General features: G+C 46.7%; 1 protein-coding gene across 1 annotated transcript; it reads left to right on the forward strand.

Moving 5' to 3' along the window:
- Positions 1-1080: 1080 nt before the first annotated feature.
- On the forward strand, positions 1081-7474 carry LOC134396222 (zinc finger and SCAN domain-containing protein 31-like). The gene is made up of 3 exons (XM_063122642.1): positions 1081-1924; positions 4091-4217; positions 6709-7474. The coding sequence occupies exons 1-3, from the start codon at positions 1190-1192 to the stop codon at positions 7359-7361; spliced, it is 1515 nt and encodes a 504-aa protein (XP_062978712.1). The 5' UTR covers positions 1081-1189; the 3' UTR covers positions 7362-7474.
- Positions 7475-26408: the final 18934 nt, after the last annotated feature.

Genomic DNA, 26408 nt, shown 5'->3' on the forward strand with positions numbered 1-26408 from the left:
GGCTGTCTACCCCACTTGATTTTAAAATTATTTCTTCAGATTTTCCCCCAACATTTTTTAAAAATAAATTGGAGACTGGCATTCTGCAAAGTGAGGTGCTGCTTTCTAGCGCCATCATTATTAGGGTTCCAAAAAGCGATGGAGCCCTACCACCATGTTTGCTGTGTACTTTGGAAAGTTATTTTTCTTTTAGTCTTTCCAGTTTGGTTTCTGGGACATTTATTTTTATTTATTTTATTGTATTATTGCATTTATATCTATTTATTTATTACATTTCTACACCGCCCAATAGCCGGAGCTCTCCGGGCGGTTCACAAAAATTAAAAACATTCAAAGTATAAAACAACAGTATAAAACCATAATATAAAATACAATTTAAAAGCTCAACCAGATAAAAAGAGCAGCAACGCAAAATTACAAATTTAAAACACCAAGTTAAAATTTATTTATAGACTGTTAAAATGCTGGGAGAATAAAAAGGTCTTCACCTGGCGTCTAAAAGCATATAATGTCGGTGCCAAGCGAACCTCCTGCCTTTTTTATCCAAGGAACCCAAGGCGTCATCATACATCCTCCTCCTCCTCTCCATTTTATCCTCACAACAACCCTGTGAGGTAGTAGGCTGGGCTGAGAGTCTGTGACTGGCCCAAAGTCACCCAGTGGGTTTCCATGGCCGAGTGAGGACTAGAACCCGGATCTCCCGACTCCCAGTCCGACACTGTAGCCACTACACCACACTGGCTCTGTGGATCTGTGACTGACTATGGTAGCCATTTTGTGAGAGAGCCTGTGACACTCTCAAAATCCCGAATGTGCCCACCAGCCAGCCTTCCTCAACCTAGGGCGCTCCAGATGTGTTGGACTGCACCTCCCAGAATGCCCCAGCCAGCTGGCTGGGGCATTCTGGGAAGTGTAGTCCAACACATCTGGAGCACCCCAGGTTGAGGAAGGCTGGTTTAGGCTGAGAGTCAGTGGCTGGCCCAAAGTCCCTTTTGTATGTAAAAAAAGGTTACAGGGTTTGCATGTTTATTTCTGTTGATTCCTCCTCTTTCTTCTTCTTTACACTTCTCTTCCTTAGGGAGAAGTCCGTTGCAGCAGTTTAGAAGACTGTCATCTCCTGAGTATCTGCCTTTTCTTCTAGAACTTTCTATCCGGAGTGTTGATTACTGTGGGGGCCACGTGAACCAACATGGAGGAGCGAGACCCAACGTGCCTCACACCGGGGGCGGCCTCATATAGAGAAGGAAAAGTTCTCCCTGGCAACCAGGCTGGGAGCATCAGGGAATTCTTGCAGAGGATGCCTCTAGGTCAGGTTAAACAAGAACCGGATGAGGCGCTGCTTCAGCACTGGGAAGCCCAATGGCAGGACTTCCTGAAGAAAATGGAGTCTCCTCAGTATGACTGGGGGATTCTGCAACCGTCGGAGGAAACCACACCCTGGGTTGACACAAAAGGGTTTTTGGCTTCCTTCGAGCAAGTGGCCGAGGCCTGTCGGTGGCCCAAGGCAGAGTGGGCGGCCCGGCTCCTGCCAGCCCTCAGCGGAGAAGCCGAGCAGGCCTTTATTAGCCTGGAGGGCCGAGACAGAGAGGACTATGGGAAAGTGAAGGCGGCCATCTTGCGAGGAGACGCCATCGGTAGGGAGAAGCTACGGCAGCATTTCCGCCGTTTCTGCTACCAGGAGGCCGAGGGGCCGAGAGGGGTTTACAGCCGGCTCCAGGAACTTTGCCGCCGGTGGCTGAAAGTCGAGAGACACTCCAAGGAGCAGATTTTAGAGGTGCTGATCCTGGAGCAGTTCCTGGCCATCCTCCCCTCGGAGATCCAGAACTGGGTCAGAGAACGGGGCCCCGAGACCTGCGGCCAGGCTGTGGTCCTGGCCGAGGATTTCCTGCACATGCAACAAGAGGCCGCGAAGCGGGAAAGACAGGTGAGGCCAGTTCATCTGGATAGTTGTGTGCCTGCGGCCTGGGCCATTGAAGGCCCTCTGAGAGACCTCTCCCTATTGCAACGTGGAGAAAGGGAATTACTAGCCATGCGGCAGGGGTGTTGAACCTCTTTCAGCTTGGCGTCTGAATTCCGTTTCGGAGAAGCGTTCAGGGGTGCGGGGCATTCCGGTGGTGGGCGGAGCCAAAGAAAAGGGGTGGGGCCAAATGTATAAAAAATATTCCAGCCTATTTTGGGTGACAGCTGTTACTGCCAGTACCTAAACCTTAGGAGAAGCATTTCAACCTTTGAGATTGGGGAAAAACTTCACGAAAGCCAAGAATCCACCAGATGGGTCCGGAGAAAGTGGGTGTGGCTTAGGGAAGTGGGTGTGGCCTTCTGGACCTGGTAATATAAAGGGATGATTCCAGGTCACTCTAGGGCAGCCTTTCTCAACCTGGGGCGCTCCAGATGTGTTGGACTGCATCTCCCAGAATGCCCCAGCTGGCTGGGGCATTCTGGGAGTTGTAGTCCAACACATCTGGAGCGCCCCAGGTTGAGGAAGGCTGCTCTAGGGGCATGTCTACACCATACCGGTGTAGAGGGAGGGAGGGAGGATCTCACGATATGATGATCGCGGGATTCCCCCTCTGTCTTCATGTGGCGCGCGACGTCCCGGGAGGAAGAGGACGTCGCACCCGCCATTTTGTTTTGTTTTTTTAATCGGAAAAGGAGCACTCCTGCGCAAAATACACTTTTTTTTTAAAAAAAAAAATCCTGCTCCCCCCCCCCCCCCACATCCTTGATGGGCACTGCTCCGTGCCACATGCCTGGATCCCAGCTCCTCGTGGTTACTCACGAGGAGCTGGGATGAAAACGGGACGCCCACCACACGTCTCGCATTCTCGGGATCAGCCCGGGACCGCAGGAAAACCCGGGATTAAATGGTAGGGCAATATCCCAGGGCAAGGGAAGAATCATCTCTCCCTGTCCCCGGGATCCCCTGTGCATCCTGTGGACGCACAGGGACGATCCGGGGTGGGGGGGGGGGCAATCCATGGGATATCGCCCTGTCTAGCCAGTTGTCCAAGATGGTTAACCTTCTATAGGCAAATCTCTTGCCACAATGCCTGAATGAGAGTTTGTGGTGCGAGAGAGGGCTCTTCTTCTTCAAGTCGGGAGTGGAGAGGAAACGTCTTCTCCCTGCCTCGCCTCCAGCTGCAGGTGACGCTGTTCAGCTTGGGGGATAGAATCATATGTGTTTCTCCGCTACTGGTAGCGAGCCAGTGTGGTACGGCAGCTAGAGTGTTGGACTGGGACTCAGGAGATCCGGGTTCTCGTGCCCCACTTGGCCATGGAAGCTCAACAGGTGACTCAAAGGGTTGTTGTCGTGAGGATAAAATAGAGAGGAAGACTATGGGAGCCGCCTTGGTTTCCTTGTAAGCAGGAAAAAGGTAATAATGACTGGCAACTACACTATACTCTTTTAGACGCCAGGTGAAGACCTTTTTATTTGCTCAGCATTCTAACAGTCTAGTAGCTGAGGTCCTCCGAGGGCCTGCTCCTGGTGGTTCCACATAGACCCATCCTCCGATTGGAGTCCACCAGGGGAAGAGCCTTCAGCATGGTGCCCCCCTTCCTATGGAACTCCCTGCCTCTGGAGGTCAGGCAGACGCCAACTTTGTATTCCTTTTGGTGCCTCCTGAAAATGTCATTATTCCAGGAAGCCTTTCCTTAATGACCAGCCACGGCTCACTGCTTCGTTTAAAATCTATTTTGAAGTGTTTTATTCTGTTTTTATTTTATCTTGTACACCGCTCCGAAATTTTCAAGGGGGAGTGGTATATAAATATTTCAAATAAATGAATAAATAAAATGAGTAACTTAATTTTAATTTTTCTCTTTTAAATTTGTATTTTAGATCTGTATTCATTTCTGCACGGCTGCTCAAATTTTATCCTGGTTGTGTTTTTATGTTGTATTTTTATATTGTGGTTTTATGTACTGTTTGTTTTAGATTTTGAATGGTTTTTATGGTTTTGATTTTTGTAAACCGCCCAGAGAGCTTTGGCTATTGGGCGGTATAAAAATGCAATAAATAATAAATAAATAAATAAATAAATAAATATAATAAATATTACCCTGACAGGGTTTCTTTCTGTTGTTACAGGTAGCTGAGGAGGAGGGGGTGACTGCAAATCCCTCTGAGGTAGGCCGGGCCTTGCCTGACCTCAAGCAGAAGCCTCTGTGTGCAGAGACCAAGCAGGAAGAAGATGGGGGAGAGGCCGGCCTGTTGGGTAAGAAGTAGGATGCCATTTTGTGCCTGAGTTCTGAGGCCCTCCCAAGGCCCTTCCTAGGCTGTGCTATAATAATAATAATAATAATAATATATATATATATATATATATATATATATATATATATTTGTTACCTGCCTTTCGTCCGGATCGAGGCGGGGTACAACAGAACTGCAAACGCCATAAAATACATCTAATTAAAACATTCAAAACTAATACATCATTAAAAGCAGCACAATATTAAAAGGCATCTTAAAATTCAACTGGATAGGCCTGCCGGAAGAGATCAGTCTTTATAACTTTCTTAAAATCCGGAAGACTGTTAAATTGATGAATCTCTCCCGGCAGGTCATTCCATAATCTGGGAGTGGCAGAAGAAAAGGTCCTCTGGGTAATAGTTGTCAGCCTTGTTTTTGTTGGCTGGAGTAAATTCTTCCCAGAGGACCTGAGTGTGCGGGGCGGATTGTACGGGAGAAGGCGATCCCGCAGGTAGCCCGGACCCCAAACCATGTAGGGCTTTAAAGGTGATAACCAACACTTTATACTTCATCCGGAAACTAATTGGCAGCCAATGAAGAGATTTTAACATTGGTTTAATGTGGTCATGCCTAGGTGTACCGGTGACCAGCCTGGCTGCCATATTTTGGACTAGTTGAAGATTCGGACTAGGCACAAAGGTAGCCCTATGTAGAGCGCATTGCAGAAGTCGAGCCTCGAAGCTACCAGCGCGTGCACGACCGTCTTTAGGTCTTCCCACTCTAGGAAGGGGCACAGCTGGCGTATCAGCCGAAGCTGATAGTAGGCACCCCTGGACGTCACATCTATCTGGGCTGTCATTTGGAGCGACAGATCCAGGAGCACCCCCAAGCTGCGAACTCAGTCTTTCAGGAGGAGTGTAACCCCATCCAGAACCGCTTGACACACCTCCAAACCCAGGTTGTGGCCCTTGACAGCAAGTACCTCCGTCTTGTCTGGATTCACCTTCAATTTGTTTTTGCTACTCAGCCGTGATTCATTCTCCTTGCTTAGGATTCTTTCTCCTTGAATTTCCAGAGTATTTGAGAGGGACACGGTGCTCTCCAGCTTTCTACAGGGGTGGAGGGGAGGGAATGTGGAAATATACCTTAGCACAGCCTTAACTGGGTCAGTTGTTGTTGGACTCCAGCTCCCATTATCCTCAGCCAATAGGAATTAGTCAGGGATGCTGGGGGTTGTAGTCCAAAACTACCTGGCAACTCAAGGCTGTGGAGACTCTCTTAACAGCTTTCATTTTTTCCCTCTCATGTTCTGGTCGAGGATAGGAACCTGCAACAAAATGTTGCAGTGTGGAGTGCTCTTGTTCAAGGTACCAGCAAGCCATGCAACCAGCCCGTTTTCCAGGATACTCCATCCTGTTTCCCCTTTTTGCTTTTTTTGGCAGCCACATCACACTGCTGGCTCATATTCTCAGCTTGTGATCTACAACAATTTACATGGTGTAAAGTTTAAAAAACCGTTCATGTAAGGGCATAAAGGTAGCACACAGGTAACAACAACATGTATCTAAAACAATTTAAAACCATCAGCCATGGGCAGTCCAGAGCCTGCTTGAAAAGACTCGTTACGTACTGCCAAATGCCTGGGAGAAGAACAGGGTTAACGTGGCACCAAAAAGATGACAATGTTGGCGCCAGGCAGGCTTCATCAGAGACATAATTCCACAGTTGGGGGACCACCACCGAGAAGCCCCTCTCTTGGATTTCCCCCCCAGTGTTGTGTAAGAACATAAGAAGTCCCATGCTGGATCAGACGAAGGGTCCATCTAGTCCAGCACTCTGTTCACACAGTGGCCAACCAACCATCGGCCAGGGATAAACAAGCAGGACAGGATGCAACAGCACCCTCCCACCCATGTTCCCCAGCAACTGGTGCACACAGGCGTACTGCCTCGAATACTGGAGAAAGCACACAACCATCAGGGCTAGTAACTATTGATAGCCTTCTCCTCCAGGAATTTATCCAACCCCCTTTGAAAGCCATCCAGATTGGTGGCCATCGCTACATCCTGTGGTAGCGAGTTCCATAGTTTTACTCTGCGCTGTGTGAACAAGTCCTTCCTTTTATTTGTCCTGAATCTCCCACACATCAGTTTCATGGGATAATGACCCCTTTGGGTTCTAGTATTTTGAGAGAGGGAGAAAAATGTCTCCCTGTCCACATTCTCCACACCAGGCATCATTTTGTACCCCTCTATCATGTCTCCCCTCAGCCTCCTTTTCTCCAAGCTAAACAATCCCACCTGATGTAACCTTCCCTCGTAGGGGAGATGCTCCAGCCCCTTCATCATTTTAGCTGCCCTTTTCTGCCCTTTTTCCAGCTCTATAATATCCTTTTTTAGGTGTAGTGACCAGAACTGGTAACGCTGGGCTCCCTTGCGGATGAAGGGCAGTTTATACATTTTAGAAATAAACCACTGATAAATGTTGGGCTGTTTCTTTTCTCGTTTCTCCAGGTGGTCAAGGCTGGTTGACCGCAGATGTCGGCGAGGCGTATCCGCCAGAAGATTCACAGCGGGCGGGACCGCGTGGCTTTGCACCGGCGAGCGCAGAAGGAGCCATTCTCTTGGGCTGCAGGCAGGAAAAGGCCTCTGGGAGTCAGCACAGAGCGGAGTTCCAGCAGGAAACGCGCCCAGAGGAGAAAGTGGCGGGTTCTGCTCCTTACGGAGACGGTTACGCGGATTTCGGGGGGACGGCCGTCCACCAAAGAATCCACACGGGTAAGAGGCACAACGCCTACGGCGCTTACGGGAACAACTTCGCCCGTAGCTCCAGCTCCGCTACGTACAAGCGGATGCGCCAGGGAGGCAAATCGCACGTGTGTTTGGTGTGCGGGAAGTGCTTCCTTTACAGCTCGGGGCTGGCCACCCACCAGCGCATCCACACCGGGGAGAAGCCCTACGTGTGCGCGGAGTGCGGGAGGACCTTCGTCTGCAGCTCGGATCGGAACCGCCACCAGAGGACGCACACGGAGGAGACGCCCTACGAGTGCGCCGAGTGCGGGAAGCGCTTCCGGCAGCGGTTCAGCCTCAGCCGGCACCGCCGGACCCACGCCGGCGAGCGCCCCTATCCGTGCTCGGGAGGCCGGGGAAACTCTGTTGTGACGTGAAAGGCCCCCCTCCCCTTTGAAACAGACAGACGCTCGTGGGGCGGAGTCCGTCTCCGCAAGAGGGCAACGCGGAACAGTCTGGCCAGCTATTCAAAAGGACAAGCGCCTTTAGAAGACGAAGCCATTCATCTTGTGGATGCTGGCCTTGTTCTGGATGAAGCGTCGGGCGGCCTGGTGCCTTCTAGATCAGGGGTAAGCAACGTGGCACCCATAGGCCCCAACGTGCCTGCCCCGAAACCCCGCGCTCCACCCCGTTTTTATTTTAACAAATACTTGTATTTTTTCTTAACACCAGCTAGGATCGCTTCAAAGTGAAGTGGAAGCCTTCAGCTGCTGCCATCGTAGTTTCCCCTGAAGGCCTCTTGGGCAAGCGACGTGTCCGTCACGAGTCTTCAGGCCCACTCATGGCAGCCATTTTACGGTTGTGCCCAGGATGGTCTCTCAAAATTCCAAATGGGCCCATGGGCCCGAAAGGTTTCCTATCACTGCTCTAGATGGTGTTGGACTCCAGATCCCATCGGCCTCAGTCAGCCTGCCAGGGATGCCGGGAATTATAGTCCCAACAACATCTGGGGGGCACCCGGTTGCCCGCCTTTGCTCCCAATTCGTGGCTACCAAGTGATTCAGGACATTGTCGACATGGGCCGTCTTGCCTCACCGGAGTTCTGCAATAGCCTTTTCAAGGCCCCGATTGCATTGTGTTCAGTTGCGGGACTACCTGGAGGCCATGTGGAAGAAAATATTTTTCTTTTTCTTTTTGCAGGGGGGGCTCTTTCAGTAGCATATATTACTGTTAAACTCAGTTCTCTGAGGGTGGATTCTTAATAAGAGCCGTAAACGGCACCATCTACCTCCAAAAGGGGAGATATTGGTAGCCATGGGGTAGCCCCAACGTTTGCAGAAGTAAATAAAAATAACATCTCCAGGGGGTGAAGAAATTGGGGAGCCCCCCCCCCCCAAAAAAAACAGCTCAAAAGTTGCTGAGCATGATGTGTTACTGAGGAATGCTGGCCCACTGTTGGAAGCTAAGGAGGAGGGGCATGGAATGGAGCATCACAGAAGAGGGCATGGCTGGCTGAAACGCTAAACAGGAGCACTTTACACTGTGGTTGTAAGGCAGGTGATGTACACAAAAAAGAGAGAAAAGTCCCAAGATGCTGTAGGGGAAAAAATTATTACGTAAAAGCCCGACGGATTTCGGCCTCTTGTTTTTTTAAAGACCTTCTTCAGGAGGGCTGTAAGAGTACGTATAAAAACAGGACCGAGACAACATATGACTTTAAAAACCCCTTACAATTATAAGAGCACACTGCTTGTGCAGACATATGAACAATAACATAATTTCAGTAAAACACATGAAACGCTTTTTAGGGCACGTTGCAGCTGAGGCCTGTGCCTCATCTGTTGTTAATCATTGTTAATCATTTCTGCAGACTTGATAACAAGTATGTAATATTTAAACTGTTTTGGATTATTAAATATACGCACAGGCCTCATCTGCAACGTGCCCTAAAAAACGTTTTTATGCGTTTTACGGAAATTATATTATTGTTCGGTTGTGCTTGCAGTGTGCTCTTATAATTGGAAGAGGTTTTAAGTCATATATTGTCTCATTCCGGTTTTTTATATGTGCTTTTGCAGCCCTCCTGAAGAAAGCCCTAAAAAACCAAGAGGCCAAAACGCGTGGGACTTTTGTATAATAAAAAATTTCCTACAGCATCCTGAGACTTTTCTCCCTTTTTGTGTTCACTTTACACTGCAACATTTTGTTGCAGGTTTACCTTGTTTTTACTCTAGTTCTACTTTGATAGGTGTCCATTTCTCTGCCACCCCCTCCCCCAGCTTTTCATATATGTTGCTTTCATCTAACACAGGGGTGTTGAACCTCTGTCAGCCCGAGAGCCGAATTCCGTTTCTGAGAAGCCCTCGGGGGGCCACATTCCAGTGGTGGGTGGAGCCAAAAACAAAGCATCTTATTGGTGGTTGGGAGAAGGGGGTGTGGCCAGGGGAAAGCACTGCGGCCATGTGGGGAATCCTGGAGGGACGGGTTGAGATTCTAGGAGGGCCGGATTCGGGTTAGGGTTTAGTTTTCTTCAAGGAGACCGGGGGGGTGGGGGGGGGTGGGGGGTTTGTAAGACAGACCACTTCCTGTAAGACAGACCACGTGAGGCAACTGTCTATAAATGCCACTCAGGAACGTTGCGTCATCCACAGTTCCTTGTGCTTTCCTGTCCATTCTGACCAGGCCGGAAAGAGAACGTGAGGCAATTACCTCAACAGTCCCATAGCCCTTATGTCTACTTCCCTCTGCTTCTCACGTTCCTCTTTCTGGTTGCTACTAATAATCATAAAAGCCTAGAATAGTTGAGTTGGAAGGGGCCTATGATAGGGCGACCATATGAAAAGGAGGACAGGGCTCCTGTATCTTTAACAGTAATGTAGAAAAGGGAATTTCAGCAGGTGTCAATTGAAGAGGGTGAAATCCCCTCTTCATCACAACAGTTAAAGCTGCAGAAGCCCTGCCCTCTTTGGTATCTGGCCACTCTGCTATAGCTAATGTAGCTTTAACTGTTGTGATGAAGAGGGAATTTCACCCTCTTCAATTCACACCTGCTGAAATTCCCTTTTCTATATTACTGTTAAAGATACAGGAGCCCTGTCCTCCTTTTCATATGGCCACCCTAGCCTATGAGGCCATCGAGTCCAACCCCCCGCTCAATGCAGGAATCCACCTTAAAACATACCTGACAGATGGCTGTCCAGCTGCCTCTTGAAGGCCTGTGGGGTGGATGGGAGAGCCCACCATCTCCCCAGCGCATAGTTAAATTATGGAACTCACTACCACAAGATGTGGTGATGGCCACCAGTTTAGATGGCATTAAAAGGGGGTGAGATAAATTCTTGGAGGAGAAGGCTATCAATGGCTACTAGCCCTGATGGTTATGTGCTACCTCCAGTATCAGAGGGAGTAAGCCTGTGTGCACCACTTACTGGGGAACATGGGTGGGAGGGTGTTGTTACACCGTGTCCTGCTTTGTTGGTCCCTGGTTGACAGCTGCTTGGCCACTGTGTGAACAGAGTGCTGGACTAGATGGACCCTCGGTCTGATCCACTTCTTAACGTTCTTATGTAAAACTATTGTTACGGCTTTTCAGGTTGTTTTTAATGTCTTTCTGTTTTTTTATTTGATTCTGTTTTTTTTATTTCCTGAACGCTTTGTAAGCCTGCCTTGATTGGTTTCAGAAAGGCGGCGTAGAAATACATACATGCTATGTGACAGCTTGTGTGGTGTAGTGGTTAGAGCAGCCTTCCTCAACCTGGGGCGCTCCAGATGTGTTGGACTGCACCTCCCAGAATGCCCCAGCCAGCTCGGCTGGCTGGGGCATTCTGGGAGTTGTAGTCCAACACATCTGGAGCGCCCCAGGTTGAGGAAGGCTGGGTTAGAGTGTTGGACTAGGACTGCGGAGACCCAGGTTCAAGTCCCTACACGGCCATGGAAGCTGACTGGGTGATTTTGGGCCAGTCACTGACTCTCAGCCTAACCTACTTCACAGGGTTGTTGTGAGGAGAAAATGGAGAGGAGGAAGACTATGTAAACTGCTTTGGGTTCCTTGCAAGAGGAGGAAAATAAAATCAGGAAATGAATGTAATAATAAAAAATATTAAAAATAAATAATATAAAAACCGTGGACTATGTAAGGATACAAGCTACATAATAGATAGGCCTGTAGTCTGATCCAGCAGGGCTTTTGTTATGTTTTTAAGTTCTTGAATAAAATCCTAAATACAATTATCCAAATTTGAATGTATGAGGTTACTATATTTTTTTAAAAAGAGGACGCTTGTGTTCTAGAGATGGCAGTCCCTAATTCCACCACCACGGCCATCAAGGAGTTTTGATCGCCCAAACAGATAAAAAGTCAGAGCTACGTTGACTCCTTGCTAAAGATGAAACAAAAATTCTGCGTCCAGATAACCCAAATTCTGTGCCACAGGGGGAATTCTGCAACCTGCGTCAATTATGTAAATGAATAAATACGCATAGCTTTGTCTTATGTTACATAGTTCTGCCGCTTTACAGAATGAACTCTATAAAATAAGACAAAGTTATGTGCACTTATGCGGATTTATTCATTTGCATAATTTACGCAGGTTGCAGAATTCCCCTTGTGGCACAGAATTTGGGTTGTCTGGATGCAGAATTTTTGTTTTGTCTTTAGCAAGGAGTCAACGTAGTTCTGACGTTTTATCGGCTTGGGCTATCAAAACTCCTCCTCCACCTGATTCCCCCCCACCCCCGGTTTTGTTTTGTGGATGCTGAAACACTGCCAGCAATTGCTGGGTGTCCTAATACTTCCCATTTGGCCTCTGAGATTTTAGCAGGTGTATCCCGCACGCTTTCAAGCTCATATTTGAAGCCATGAAAGGCTAGGAACTTGTTTTGAAAAATGGGGTCTGGAAACAAAACCCTATAAAGAGAGACTGAAAGAACTGGGCATGTTTAGCCTGGAGAAGAGAAGATTGAGGGGAGACATGATAGCACTCTTCAAATACTTAAAAGGTTGTCACACAGAGGAGGGCCAGGATCTCTTCTCGATTCTCCCAGAGTGCAGGACACGGAATAACGGGCTCAAGTTACAGGAAGCCAGATTCCGGCTGGACATCAGGAAAAACTTCCTGACCGTTAGAGCAGTACGACAATGGAGCCAGTTACCTAGGGAGGTTGTGGGCTCTCCCCCACTAGAGGCCTTCAAGAGGCAGCTGGACAACCATCTGTCAGGGATGCTTTAGGGTGGATTCCTGCATTGAGCTGGGGTTGGACTTGATGGCCTTATAAGCCCCTTCCAAACTATTATTTTGTGATTCTATGATCTATGAAAACTGGCGTCCTTATTCTTATGCAGCAGAATTCTGCACCCAGTGTGACAGCCTGGGCTTGTTCTTAGCTTTGTTGGAGTTGTGGCATATGCCACTCTTCAAATACTTAAAAGGTTGTCACACAGAGGAGGGCCAGGATCTCTTCTCGATCCTCCCAGAGTGCAGGACACGGAATAATGGGCTCAAGTTAAAGGAAGCCAGATTCCAGCTGGACATCAGGAAAAACTTCCTGACTGTTAGAGCAGTACGACAATGGAATCAGTTGCCTGGTGAGGTTGTGGGCTCTCCCACACTAGAGGCCTTCAAGAGGCAGCTGGGCAGCCATCTGTCAGGGATGCTTTAGGGTGGATTCCTGCATTGAGCAGGGGGTTGGACTCGATGGCCTTGTAGGCCCCTTCCAACTCTGCTATTCTATGATTCTGTGATATGCATGGCCAAGGAGATGGCCTTGCGGTGTTCTGGAAGAAAGGGGACAAGTCTACCAAACTCTTCCATGTGCTGTATCAAAAGATGTCAGACGAAAACAAACAAACAAATGAATGGAAGAGCTGCAAATTGCCACACCGTAAGAGAGCATTTTTAGTTGCCGCTGCTGGTACCCCAGTGTCTTCATAGCTATGGAAAACCCAATGGATTTCCCATAAAATCAGTGGCGTAGCGAAGGCAGACCTCGCAGGGTCGAAGTGCCTGGGCTTTTCTTATTAGCAGGGACTCTGACATAATCTGCCACCTCCCTCAGGTGTCCTTGTCCTCTCTGAGCTCAGCTCCAACCCTCACAGTAGCTGGGAGGAAAACGGATTTTCCTAGGAAGAATGTAGAGCTGTGAGCTATCCTTCTAGTAATACGAAGTATTATGGGGTGGCTGGGCCTTGAATGGGCAGCTGAGCCAGGAATTTTATCTCCTCTGAGGGAGATAAAAACTGCTAGAACTGGTTTGTTGATAGGAATCCACTCATCTATCTGTTTTTTATTTGGATTTGAGTGGCACTTCAACATGTGCCTTTTAAGCACCACACAAATCTTCAAATGGGATGTCAAAGCAGAAGTCCACACAGTGCATTAGCAGACACCATTATTATTATCATTATTATTATTATTATTATTATCCATTGAATTTCGTCGCAATGGATTCGTGTCCATTCACCTACCTCACCTGTGTACCCTTTGGCCAACCGTCCTGTCGTAGGTCAAGAGAAACCAACGAAGTTATCCAGCCAAATCCCCTGGTGATTCGACTCCCTAGGAAATCCACTCCCTAGGACCATAATTCAAGGAACCTGCGCTGTGCAGGGTTATGATTTTTTTTCACGTTCTTTCCAGCTGGAGTTGGTGGAACACCTGCTTTTCATGAAGAAGCCCCCAGGTTCAACCTCTCCCTAGTATCTCCAGGTGAAAGGATTAGGTAGTATGGGATGGTAAAGAAACCTCACGCTGCTATTATGTCACCCCACAATCCTCAGAGTGCTCTCATGTCTCCCCTCAATCTTCTCTTCTCCAGACTAAACATGTCCAGTTCTTCCAGCCTTGCCTCATAGGGCTCTGGAAACATAGTCCCTGGTATAGCACCTGGGGGTGGGGTCCATTCCCTTTCCTTGGAGAGGTGCCCCAAAGCAGGGACAGCCATATGTCCCCTGGACTCCTCCTCCTCCCCTAGCTTAACAACTGCAACTCTGGTTAGGGATGTCTGATACCCAGGGCCGGTGCTAGACTATTTTGCGCCCTAGGCAAGGCGAGCTACTTGCACCACCACCCCAAATTGCGCGGAAGTCCGAACGTGTGCGCCAAGTGGAGAGCTGGGACTGGCTCACTTCGATTTGGGACCGAGCCGTCTGGAATTCACCGGGACTTACTTCCGTGCAAACGCAACCCGCTATGCAGCCTGGCGCCCCGATCCCCTCCGCACGTTTACTCGGGGGAATAAGGCTTCCAAGTAAGGAGGCATAGTTGGATGGGGCCACACTGGTGCCTCCCAGTGCAACGCTTTCTCGGATGCAAGTCCCGTTGATCCAAGCACGCAGGATCGGGAAGCAGGAGAGTTTGCCTTGCGAGGAGTCCACAAGTCCCTAGCTTTCCTGGGGGAAGGGAGAGGGAGCCTGCCTGGACATCGTGGCCTGTTTGAGGAGAGAGGCGACGCAATCCGGTGCCCTTTCCTCAGGAGTAAGGCAGAGGCTGGCTTGGGCCAGGGTCGAGGTCGCCATGTGCTTTTTCTTCTTCTGGCAGCAGCAGCCTCCAGGCTCTGGGAGAACAGCTTCCGGGCGGAAGTCCGAATGTGGAGCTGCTGCCCCACCCCAGTGTCCCTGGCTTCGCTTCGGCTGGGCCGGCGCGGGGCAGGGCGCCATCTTGCCCACCCAGGCCCAGCTGAATCCTCAGGCCAGGCTGGCCCGGCTCACAGCCAACAATGTGCGAGAGTGCTGCACTGCGTGGTGCCTGGCGCCCCTCTTAGCTTGGCGCTCTAGGCAGCCGCCTGAGTGGCCTCTATGGTAGCACCGGCCCTGCTGACACCTAGTGACTGGAGATGATACTGCAGGCTGCAAACATGGACACAATTAAATTAATTTTCAATTAAATTAATTGTGTTTTGAAAACCAAATAACTCCCAAGATGGACCCTTCTGTGGTCCTCTTAGAATGTATGGAGGTGTCTACATTTCATAGTAATAGCAATGACAGACAGCATCCTCTTTTATTATTATTACAGATTTATTTATACATAAATTGATAAGCCACTCTTCAAATATTTTTCCCCAGGGCAGCTTTTATAACATTCAATTAAAATTAAATTGAAGGGGGGAAAAGGAATTTTAAAGCTACAATTAAAAAGAAACAACGTAAGACAGTTATTTGATTTATACTCCGACAAGGACGTGATGCAATGGCAATATTAACCAAAATTTGCAGTAAGAACTTGGTTAAAACAATCATAAACCAAAACACAATGATAAGCAACAACCATGAACGAATAAAAACTGCAGCCAACTCAGAACACCAGCTTACATCCAAAAGACTTCTTGAATGAAGGTAACTTTGCTGCAGGTTCAGAGAGGGAATCTCCCCAGCCTCCTGTGGCAGAGAATTCAGAGCGGCCACACTTGTGCCCCCATACAACATGCCTCTGATGGTGGCAGTACTGAGAGAAGGGCCTCACTAATGGCCCAACAGGAGGGAATGAAGTAGGCTCAACCTGCAGACAGGAAGCTTCTAATTAACATTAGAGCGGACCTTTTTCTGTATAGGACTCCCTTTTGAGTATACATTACAGAAGGATCGTGGCTTTGAGGGAAAGCATAGAAAGGGCATCGCTGGATAATTAAGTGCAAGAATGTAGGAGAATTTAAATTTTGCTCCCAAAGCATGCAAGAATATCCTGTTCGAAACTCCGAGGGCAAGCACGTGACCGCAAGCTGTCATTCGCGTGTTCCCGTCCGCCTCGCTCCTGATTCAATTTGTGCACATTTTTCCAGATTTCTTCAGCAGACTGAATCAGCCCATTTTAATCTAGGGAGGAAATCTGTGCGAATTAAGACATTTGGGGAGATTTGAGCAAATCTCCCATAGGATCGCTGCTCAATTCACGCAAGTTTCCTGTTTGGCGGAATCTGGAATGAGGTGAACAATGAGACGATGTTCGGAGAATCCTAGCGATCTCGAACGTCGCTCGTTCACGCATCCCAAATAAAGAGTTCTACTAAGGGCTGTGTGATTTTAATTCTACTTCCATGCCTTGGCAGCTTTCCACTGTGGGAGACATTGCAATCACACCGTGCCTAGAATGATCCCTACAGACACAGATGAAAACCACAAGTAAACCCCAGTACGTGTGGACACGTGTATGTTAGGAACATTGGTGGGAGATTCGGGACAGATAAAAGGAAGGACTTCTTCACACAGTGCAGAGTTAAACTATGGAACTCACTACCACAAGATGTCGTGATGGCCACCACTTTGGATGGAGATTGGACAAATTAATGGAGGAGAAGGCTATCAATGGCTACTGGTCTTCATGGCCATGTGCTACCTCCAGTATCAGAGGAAGTAAGCCTATGTACACCAGCTACTGGGGAACATGGGTGAGAGGGTGCTGTTGCAGTCGTCCTGTTTGTGGATTTTCCGTGGGCATCTGGTTGGCCACCGTGGGAACAGAATGCTGGACTAGATGGGCCAACATTGCTCTTCTCGCGTTCTTTTCCCAACCTGGTGGCCTCCAGATGCGTTGGACTACAACTCCAATCATCCCCAGCCAGCATGCAGTCCAACACATCTGGAGGCCACCAGGATGGAGGAGTCTGATGGGATGTATTGGACTACATGCTGGCTGGGAGGGTGATGGGAGTTGTAGTCCAACACATCTGGAGGCAGCCAGGTTCGGTTCGGCTGACTTACATTCTCTAGTGTCTATTTCACCCAAATCCTTAGATTGGTCGGTCACTCACATGATTTGTCCTTTTTTTTCATTTTGACAGATTATGGAGAAGTGAGTGGATGTACAAAGAAAGATCAATTACTGGCAGGCCATCCACAAGTAGAACAAGATGGTGGGACTTGGAGAAGTGTCACGGAGAATGTTTTCTGGGGTCATGAACAAAGAATCACCTCTGGGAATCCACTCAGGCCGAAGAGGCAGCAGAGACCTGGGGCTTATAAATACTTTTCCAGTGAGGAAAACAAGACCTATCCTGAAAGTCCACTGGGTCAGAACCAGAAGGCACCCACTCTTTATAGGGAAGGATCAGGACTTCCTAAACATGAAAGAGTCCATAACACACCATATCAGTGTGCTGCATCTGGGAAGCGCCTCAGTCAGAAATACAGTCTTCTGAGACTTCAGAGAGCCCACCCACGGAAGAAACAGTATAGCTGTTCCATCTGTGAGAAGAGTTTTAGTCGAAATTCACATCTGGTCTCACACAAGAGAACCCACACGGGAGAGAAACCGCACAACTGCTCTTACTGTGGGAAGAGCTTCAGCGATAATGCAAACCTTAACAGACACAAAAGAATCCACACGGGGGAGAAACCGCATCAATGCTGCTACTGTGGGAAAACCTTCACGCAGAGCTCCCACCTTGTTCTTCACAAGAGAATCCACACGGGGGAGAAACCGTATCGTTGCTCCAACTGTGAGAAGAGCTTTGCTCGGAATTCTTTCCTTATTAAACATGAAAGGACCCACGTGGGAGAAAAGCCATAACAATACACAGACTGTGGGGAAGGACTTAATCCCGAAATCACAGGTTACTGGAAGGCGACGTTGAAAAGCTTTGTAGTGAAGAGAAGCCACCGACAATTTTTTTTAGCACTTTTTTGTCAGCAATTGTTCCTTCTGGTGAAACAGAGAAGATCCGAAAGGGGAGAAAAGCCATGCTTCCCTCAGAGCATGCACCTCATTGCACATGGTAGGGTGACCATATGAGAACGAGGGCAGGGCTCCTGTATCTTTAACAGTTGTAGAGAAACGGGAATTTCAGCAGGTGTCATTTCTAGGCATGCAGCACCTGGTGAAATTCCCTCTTCATCGTAACAGTTAAAGCTGTAGGAGTCCTTCCCTCTTTTGTACCTGGTCTAGTATAGCTCCTGCAGCTTTAACTGTTGTGGTGAAGAAGGCATTTCACCAGGTGCTGCATGCATACAAATGACACCTGCTGAAATTCCGTTTTTTTATACAACAATTAAAGTTACAGGAGCCCTGTCTTCATTTTCTTACGGTCACCTAGTCTTTAACAGTTGCATAGAAAAGGGAATTTCAGGAAGTGTCATTTGTATGCGTGCCGCACCTGGTGAAATTCCGTCTTCATCACAACAGTTGAAGTTGCAGGAGCCCTGCCCTCCTTTCCATATGGTCACCTTACTACATGGGCAATAAAAGAGCATGCAAATACCCAGTGCTAAAAGCGCTCAGTTGGCTGGAGATATTAGAATTCACCCGCCCTGTAGACTTCACAAGAAACTCAATATTATCACCAGTGTCTCCAATGCATTACGTGCTGCTCTTTAAAATCCAGGCCAAATTGCAACATAAGCATTGAATTTTGGATTGTCACCCAATTAAAGACATTTCAGTTGATGGATCATATGAGTTTTAATCAACGGGCAGGGGGATGCTATGGGGATGGGGGAATGGAGGCAGGGTGTCTGCCAAATCTAAAGCCCTGATGGATGTCCAGGAGCAGAACTAGGGGGTGCGGTTTGTGTGTGAGAGAGCTGGGTGGAATATAGCGTGCAATTCCAGGGTTTGGTTCTTTCCCTCCCTTGAGAAAACATAGAATCATAGAATCATAGAATAGCAGAGTTGGAAGGGGCCTACAAGGCCATCGAGTCCAACCCCCTGCTCAATGCAGGAATCCACCCTAAAGCATCCCTGACAGATGCTTGTCCAGCTGCCTCTTGAAGGCCTCTAGTGTGGGAGAGCCCACAACCTTCCTAGGTAACTGATTCCATTGTCGTACTGCTCTAATAGGAAGTTTTTCCTGATGTCCAGGTGGAATCTGGCTTCCTTTAACTTGAGCCCATTATTCCGTGTCCTGCACTCTGGGAGGATACGGAATAACAGGCTCAAGTTAAAGGAAGCCAGATTCCAGCTGGACATCAGGAAAAACTTCAGATCCAGCGCATCCATTGCCTCCCATGTCCCTCCCCCCGGGAACGTTCTCTTTTTGTCCTCTCTCTGCCACTGCATTACAATATATTTTTAAGAACCTAAGAAGGGCCATTCTGCATCAGACCAAGGGTCCATCTCGTCCAGCACTCTGCTCACACAGTGGCCAACCAGCCATTGGCCAGGGATGACTAAGCAGGACATGGTGCAACAGCACCCTCCCACCCATGTTCCCCAGCAACTGGCGCACACAGGCTTATTGCCTCGAATACTGGAGATAGTACACAACCATCAGGGCTAGTAGCCCTTGATAGCCTTCGCCTCCAGGAATTTATCCAACCCCCTTTGAAAGCCATCCAGATTGGTGGCCATCACTACATCTTGTGGTAGCGAGTTCCATAATTTAACTATGCACTGTGTGAAGAAGTCCTTCCTTTTATTTGTCCTGAATCTCTCACCCATCAGCTTCATGGGATGACCCCTTTGGGTTCTAGTATTTTGAGAGAGGAAGAAAAATCTTTCCTTGTCCACATTCTCCACACCAAGCATAATTTTGTACACCTCTATCATGTCTCCCCTTAGCCTCCTTTTTTCCAAGCTAAACCATCCCAGCTGATATAACCTTCCCTCATAGGGGAGATGCTCCAGCCCCTTAATCATTTTAGTTGCCCTTTTATGCACTTTTTCCAGCTCTATAATGTCCTTTTTTAGATGTGGTGACCAGAACTGTACACAGTATTCTAAGTGTGGTCACACCATAGATTTGTGTAAAGTGTGTATTATACTAACAGTTTTATTCTCAATTCCTTTTCTTATCATGCCTAACATGGAGTTTGCCTTCTTTACAGCTGCCGCACACTTGGTTGGCATTTTCATGGAGCTGTCCACCACAACCCCAAGATCTCTTTCTTGTTCGGTCAGCTCTGATCCCATTAAGTTATACTTGAAGTTGGGGTGTTTTTTTGCTCCAACGTACATTACAAGATATTTTTCAATGGCTTTGTGTAGCCAGGGACGTTTTGATTATCAGAGATGATGATATAGAATCATAGAATTGTGGAGTTGGAAGGGACCACAAATATCATCTAGTCCAATCCTCTGCAATGTGCAGGAAGGCCAAGTAAACCATCCATACTGCTAGTTTTTCCCTACCCTGTGCCTGTTTGGTGCATTCTCTTCCCCTCCTTATTGTTTTATTATGATTTTATTAGAATGTAAGCCTATGCGGCAGGGTCTTGCTATTTACTGTTTTACTCTGTACAGCACCATGTACATTGATGGTGCTATATAAATAAATAATAATAATAATAATGAGAGGTGGCTGTCCAGCCTCCTCTTAAAAACCTCCAGAGATGGAGAACCCACAACCTCCGTAGGTAGACTGTTCTACTGTTGTACAGATCTTATCGTCAGGAAGTTTTTTCTTATATTTCATCGACATCTAGGTAACTGTAACTTATACTCATTATTTCAGGTCCTAATTTCTGTGGCCATGGAAAATAGTTTTTGGCCATCTTGTACCCCTCCCATCCAGACTTCCCTGTTCCCTCTGGGCTTAGCGGCAATCCTCACTGGGGCTGAGGAGGGGGGACGACTGGATTTCTCCAACAACAGTATTTTGTTTGATCTCCCCCTGCTTTAGTGCAAATTATTTGGGGGCGCCTTGATCTCAAATGGGCCATTGTTAAGACCTATTAGCTTTCCAAAAGACCTGCTCCTGATGGAAATAAAAAGGCTAGAATTGGTTTGTTGACCCTGGGATAAGATGTTCTCCCTGGATGCCGGGGGGGGGGGGGAACTGAAGAAATCTGTGTGGTATCGTGGTTACAGTGTTCAGGTGATCCAGGTTCTAGTCCCCACTCAGTCATGGAAGCTCACTGGGTGATATGGGGCCAGTCACAGAATATCAGACCGACCTATTGTTGGGATATGATGGTCTAATATTTACAACCTTATTTTAGTTATTGCCAGACTGGGCTTCTGGCCAATAACCTTATAGCAGAGTTTTGCAGCGGTTTCCAGCAAAGTCAGCACAGACACAGATTAAGACTGAGACTTTCAGTAGGTTTAAACAAACCTTTACTGGCATATAAAAATATAATTTAGTTATGGCAATCACAAATACTTACATACGGTCAGTCAATACAGCTCTGATCTCTGCTATCTGATCATTTCTGATACATGTACATGGGAATACAATCCTTTTTATAGGCTAACTGTACAGTGATGCAACTGCTTGCAATCCCTTAATTGAAATAATCAAGTCACCAATTATTCAATCATGACATCAATGTCCAGGTGCAACGTTGACCTTTAAGTTTTCTGCTGAGTCTTCTGATTCCTCCAGCTCCTCAGCAATTAGTAAATCCCTGGAAACATAACCAGAATCCATTCCAGGATCTAACACCCCTTCTTATGTTTACACAGGATTTAACAACACATTGTACAGTTATTTACATTTGTCCTCCCTGAAACCTAAAGTTTCACAAACTTCCCTGTGTTTGGTGGGACCTAGTGGTTTTGTGAACATGTCAGCAAGGTTTTCTTTAGACTCACAATAAACTACACAATAAACTCCACTTGTTTTGTGTTCTTTCATGTTTTGAAAAATTGTGGCTATGTGCTTTAACTTTAACTGTCACTGGCTTCTCCACCGGGACCTAAAAGTCCTTTATTTAACTGGATTAGCCAAGTAACCTTACCATACACCAGCACAATACTTAGCCTCATAGGAAAAACTTCACTTGCTTCCTATCTTTTCAAACGTCATCATAAACCTGCTGAGAATAGTAACAAAAACAGACAATCAAACTGTTCACTGAACATAACATTTTCTCACCACCAAATGATACAAGCCTGAAGTTGCTAAAGCTGTTTCTTTTGCAGGTTGCTTCACACATTCATTTCCATGGGGCTTTTTCCTTTGCAATCCTGCAATCACATTGCTTAGCAAAAACTTCTTTCACCTGCTTGATCCTTTCTCAATCCTAGGAAAAAACTCTTTCCAACAACAAAAGATTTAAACATTTGGAAGAACATTCAATTTCACACTGCCTCCTTAACTTTTTGGCGACCAGCCGAGGCTTGAATTTCTTCACCCCTTCTCTAACTGCTTGCATCTAAACACCTTCCTGCAGCTTAGAGATTTTTGCCCTGCTGGCAAACTCGTCTCTTCCTTAAGACTTTTTCTTTTCTTTTGCTCGGCACTTTCCCTCTGCTGCCTCTCTAAAGAATTCAACTTCTTTACTTCAGAGTAAGAATTAGGCTCATAATTCACACAGCAAGCTTCAAAGCCGTACCGTTTTGGTGGTACGCCTTTATTAACTCTTTGACTGCGTCTTGGAGCTTCTTCCTGCTGCTCTTCCTGCCTTAACTCTTGAGTCTCAGTACTCTGACAGTTAATCAACAATTCAGGCTCCTGCCTGCTTTCTAGTTCTACCAGCACTTCCGGGTTGTCGTGCACCTTTTTCCAATTCGCTTCACTAAAGTTAGCTGACCTAGAGACCACTATCCTTCCCCCTTCGCACAAGAACCTCCAGTTGTTGTGATCATAACCTACGAATCTCAATTTAATTCCCTTCGGAGAAAAAGTACGTCTCTGTGAAATTGGAACATTTACAACAGCAAAACTCCCCCAAGTTCTCAAGTGCTTTAGATTTGGTTTCCTGTTGTAAAGCAAAAAGAAAGGAATGTTATTTATGGTTTTAGTCCAAGTCCTGTTACAAAGGTAATTGGCTGCCACAAACGCTTCTCCCCACAATTGTGGCTCTGCTTCGGCATCCTTTAATAAACATTGCATTTTTTCTTTAAGCACGCCGATGCGCCTCTCAACATTGCCGTTCTGATGCGGTGTCCTCGGGCTGCATAATTTATGACTTATGCCAGTCTTTTTACAAAACTGCTTAAAGCCGTTCGATTGGAACTCGCCTCCACGATCCGTCAAAATCTCACGTATTTGCTTCTGGAGTTTTCTCTCTATGAATTTAACCCATTCCTGCACCGTGCCTAAACATTCAGATTTGTGCTTTAACAAATATACCCATGAAAAACGGGTTTTATCATCCAGAATGACTAAAGCATATCTGGCTCCTCCATAGCTCTCTGGAAACGGGCCAGTCAGATCCATGTGCACCAGTCCCAATACGTGTTGACTCCGCCAGTCTCTGACACGTGGAATATTCCTCTCCTTAGACTTGGCAACTTTACAAATCAAACAATCCAGAAAATTGTTGCACTTCTGAACTTTTAGACCCTTTGAAAAATTCAGAGTTTTGTTCAGAACTTTAAAACTTGAATGTCCAAGTCTCCTATGTAAAACATGGATGCAATTGTCATGGTTAGGAACATTTTCAAAAGTTTCCATACAACCTGCTTGCACCTCTGGAGTTTCTTCCTCATTTGGATTGTCCTGTATAAAATACAATCCATTCTGCAGCTTTGCAGTTCCTCTTAGGAGTCCATGCTTCCTAATAAAGCATTTGTCTTTTTCAAAAGACACACAGAATCCTTTTTCTGTTAAACTTGACACTCCTAGAAGAGAATAACTTAAACTGGGAACAAACAATGCATTATCAAAGCATTCTTTCAAAAAAGGTAGTCTGCACGAGCCTTCGCCAGACACTTGAACTTTTTTGCCATCAGCCAGCGTGATAGAGTTTTCAGAAGAGTCCCTGAAGTCCTGGAAGAAGTCAGGTCTATTCAAAATCACTGTAGAAGATCCCGAGTCTATGAGCCACTGGAAGCTCTTTCCTTCTGCTTGCTTGCAGAGCTGACTCCTTGCTTCTGCCGTCACTAGCTGCACTGATTTATTCTTCCCTCTGTCCTCTTTGTTGGGCTCTGATTGTAATTTAACTCTACAATCCTTTTGCAAATGTCCCAACTTCTGGCACCTGAAGCACCGTAGAGGTTTCTTAGGTTTGGGCTTTCTCGAAGTTGAAAACGCTGACTCATTTTCCTCCTTCTTCACCAAAGCCTTAACCCCTTCATACCCAGACCATTTTGCAAACGCGTCTGGTTTGTCGCCTGAACTGCTTTGGGCTGACTTTCTCAAAATCCTCTTTTGACATTCTTCTATCAATCTGCCCGATATCAAATTTAAAGTCATGTCCTGGATCTGCATTGCTTCTAAAGTTGTCACCAGCACGTCCCAGGACGGTGGTAAGCTCGACAGAACCACATACGTTTTCATTTCGTCACTCAGAGGTAAGCCTGCTGCATTTAGACTTTCAAAACAGTCTCTTAATTTCTGCAAGTGGGCTTTTACATCTTCTCCCTCTTTCATCAGTGTGCGGTAGAGCTTTCTGGTTAAACTTATTCTAGCTCCTGCGGTATCTCTAACATAAACAGCTCTCAGTTTAGTCCAGATAACATCAACTGTGTCTTCTCTGTTTATATAAGACAGTTGGTCATTTCTCATGGACAAAACAATGTGGGCTTTCGCCCGCTCAGCGCGACATCTCCACTCCTGTAAATCTGCTGCATTCAAATCTTCTGCTGGGGCATCTGTTACAACCTCCCACAAATCAAGATTTCTTAGGCTCATTTCTAATTTGAATGACCATGACATGTAATTTTTGTCTGTAAGTAATCCCATAGGGACAGTGTTCCCAACGTTTAATGCCATACTTTCAATTTAACAGGTTGTTTCTGATATACAACCCCTTCAGTGGTTTAATTTCTTTTAGGGCCTGACCAGCTATACAGTTTCAGCTTCCTCAGCGCCCCCTTAAATTCAAAACCACTCTTGCCAGTTCTCTCCGTGTGATTTTTCAGACACCAGCTATACGAAATAGCTTTCCGGCTGCCTTTTCCTACGACTTTCAACAAAGACGCTCAGGAATTTAATCAACCACGGCTTAATTCTTCAGTCCTACTGTTCTTGCTGTAACCACTCTGCTTGCTGGTTGTTTTGGGACCTGGGCCCATAACCTGTTGGGATATGATGGTCTAATATTTACAACCTTATTTTAGTTATTGCCAGACTGGGCTTCTGGCCAATAACCTTATAGCAGAGTTTTGCAGCGATTTCCAGCAAAGTCAGCACAGACACAGATTAAGACTGAGACTTTCAGTAGGTTTAAACAAACCTTTACTGGCATATAAAAATATAATTTAGTTATGGCAATCACAAATACAAATACTTACATACGGTACGGTGACTAAACGTCCGGATTTGTCCGGACACGCCCGGGAAACGGGGGGGGGGAATCTGCGTCCGGCTGGAAATACCTTCCCCCCCCCTTTTGTCCGGCCCCAACGGAAGCCAGGGGAGCCTTAACAAACCCTAACTTACCAGGCCTAAATTTCCCTATTGAGTGGTGGCAGCCATCTTGAATCTCGCCTGAAATCACGCGAGATCTCGGCAGCTGGCTGGGAACTCAGCGAGACCCAGCCAGCAGCCGAGATCTCACGTGAGTTTGGGCGAGATTCAAGATGGCCGCCGCGTGGGGTGGGTAGTGAGTGCTTGGGGGCTGTGTGCAGGAACTTCCAGCAACGCAGCCTCCAGCCCCTCCCCTCGTGCAGAAGCAGCAGCAAGCAGGAGCAGCAACAGGAGGAGGTAAGAGACTGAAGTTTGTGTGTTTGTGTGTGAGTGCATGGGGTCTTTGAGTGAATGCATGTATGCATGTTTTTTGAGTGAGTGATGCTGAGTGTGTGTGTGCATGCACGCACGTGTGCTGGCAGTGTGAGTGTATTGATGTCTGAATGGGATGCCTGGTTGTTTGACTGAATGAATGCATGTGCATATTTGCAGTGGGGGTGGCTGTAGTTTTCTGTGAGTTGGGGGGATGATTTGGAGGTGAAGTTCCTATTAAATAATGCATTTTAGACCCATAGACCTTCCTTTCCAATTTGTTTACTATAATTGGCATGACGTATATTTTGTAACAGTGGCTGACAATTGTTCATCCTTCTTAAAGAAACTTTTAAAAAATTAACAGGGTTGTTATTATCATCATCACCACCACCACCATCCATCATCATCATCATCATCTATCTATCTCTCTTTTCTTGCTTGTGGTGGTTTTTCTAGAGGAACATGATGGGCTTTGCCAAGTCATGTTGTCTTTTGCTGATTCAGAATAGGTATTGCAATTTCAATGTAGGTGTGTTTTTCTTGGTTGTTTTTGACTGTTATGTCTGACAAGCTTTAATCCATTTTGTTCCATGGCTAACATTTGCAGGCTGTTACGTGATGCGTTCTCATTAGACCCGTGTACAAAAAAGTCCGTCCTGCTCACAGGAGCTGCCTTGTAACCACTCCCCCCATTGATGACAAACCAATCTTATTGGTGGCATCTTCACAACAATTATACAGGTTGGAACTGGAGACTTATTTCACTGGCCTAGAATCATAGTCACTACTCTTTCTAATTAGACTTTATAGCCAATTAGAATTTATCCTTAAAACAGGATACAGTATTGCAAAAACATGTTCATGCTGAAAACACAAAAGTGATAATCTGGCAATACACAATACTACTGACAGTATAAAAACTGTGGCACTTAAACATATTCTTTCTGAGGTGGGGGAACACATTTTATGATTCTTTCATTCTTGCTTATTGCTTATGTGTGACT

The sequence above is a fragment of the Elgaria multicarinata genome, chromosome 3, assembly GCF_023053635.1.
Source record: "Elgaria multicarinata webbii isolate HBS135686 ecotype San Diego chromosome 3, rElgMul1.1.pri, whole genome shotgun sequence".
In the NCBI taxonomy this organism is placed as follows: domain Eukaryota; kingdom Metazoa; phylum Chordata; class Lepidosauria; order Squamata; family Anguidae; genus Elgaria; species Elgaria multicarinata.

Excerpts from the sequence above, each read along its gene's own strand:
- LOC134396222 (XM_063122642.1), top strand. The coding sequence starts at position 1,190 with ATGGAGGAGCGAGACCCAACGTGCCTCACACCGGGGGCGGCCTCATAT. Across the intron at positions 1,925-4,090 it reads CCGCGAAGCGGGAAAGACAG|GTAGCTGAGGAGGAGGGGGT; the intron begins GTGAGGCCAGTT and ends CTGTTGTTACAG. Across the intron at positions 4,218-6,708 it reads GGGAGAGGCCGGCCTGTTGG|GTGGTCAAGGCTGGTTGACC; the intron begins GTAAGAAGTAGG and ends TCGTTTCTCCAG.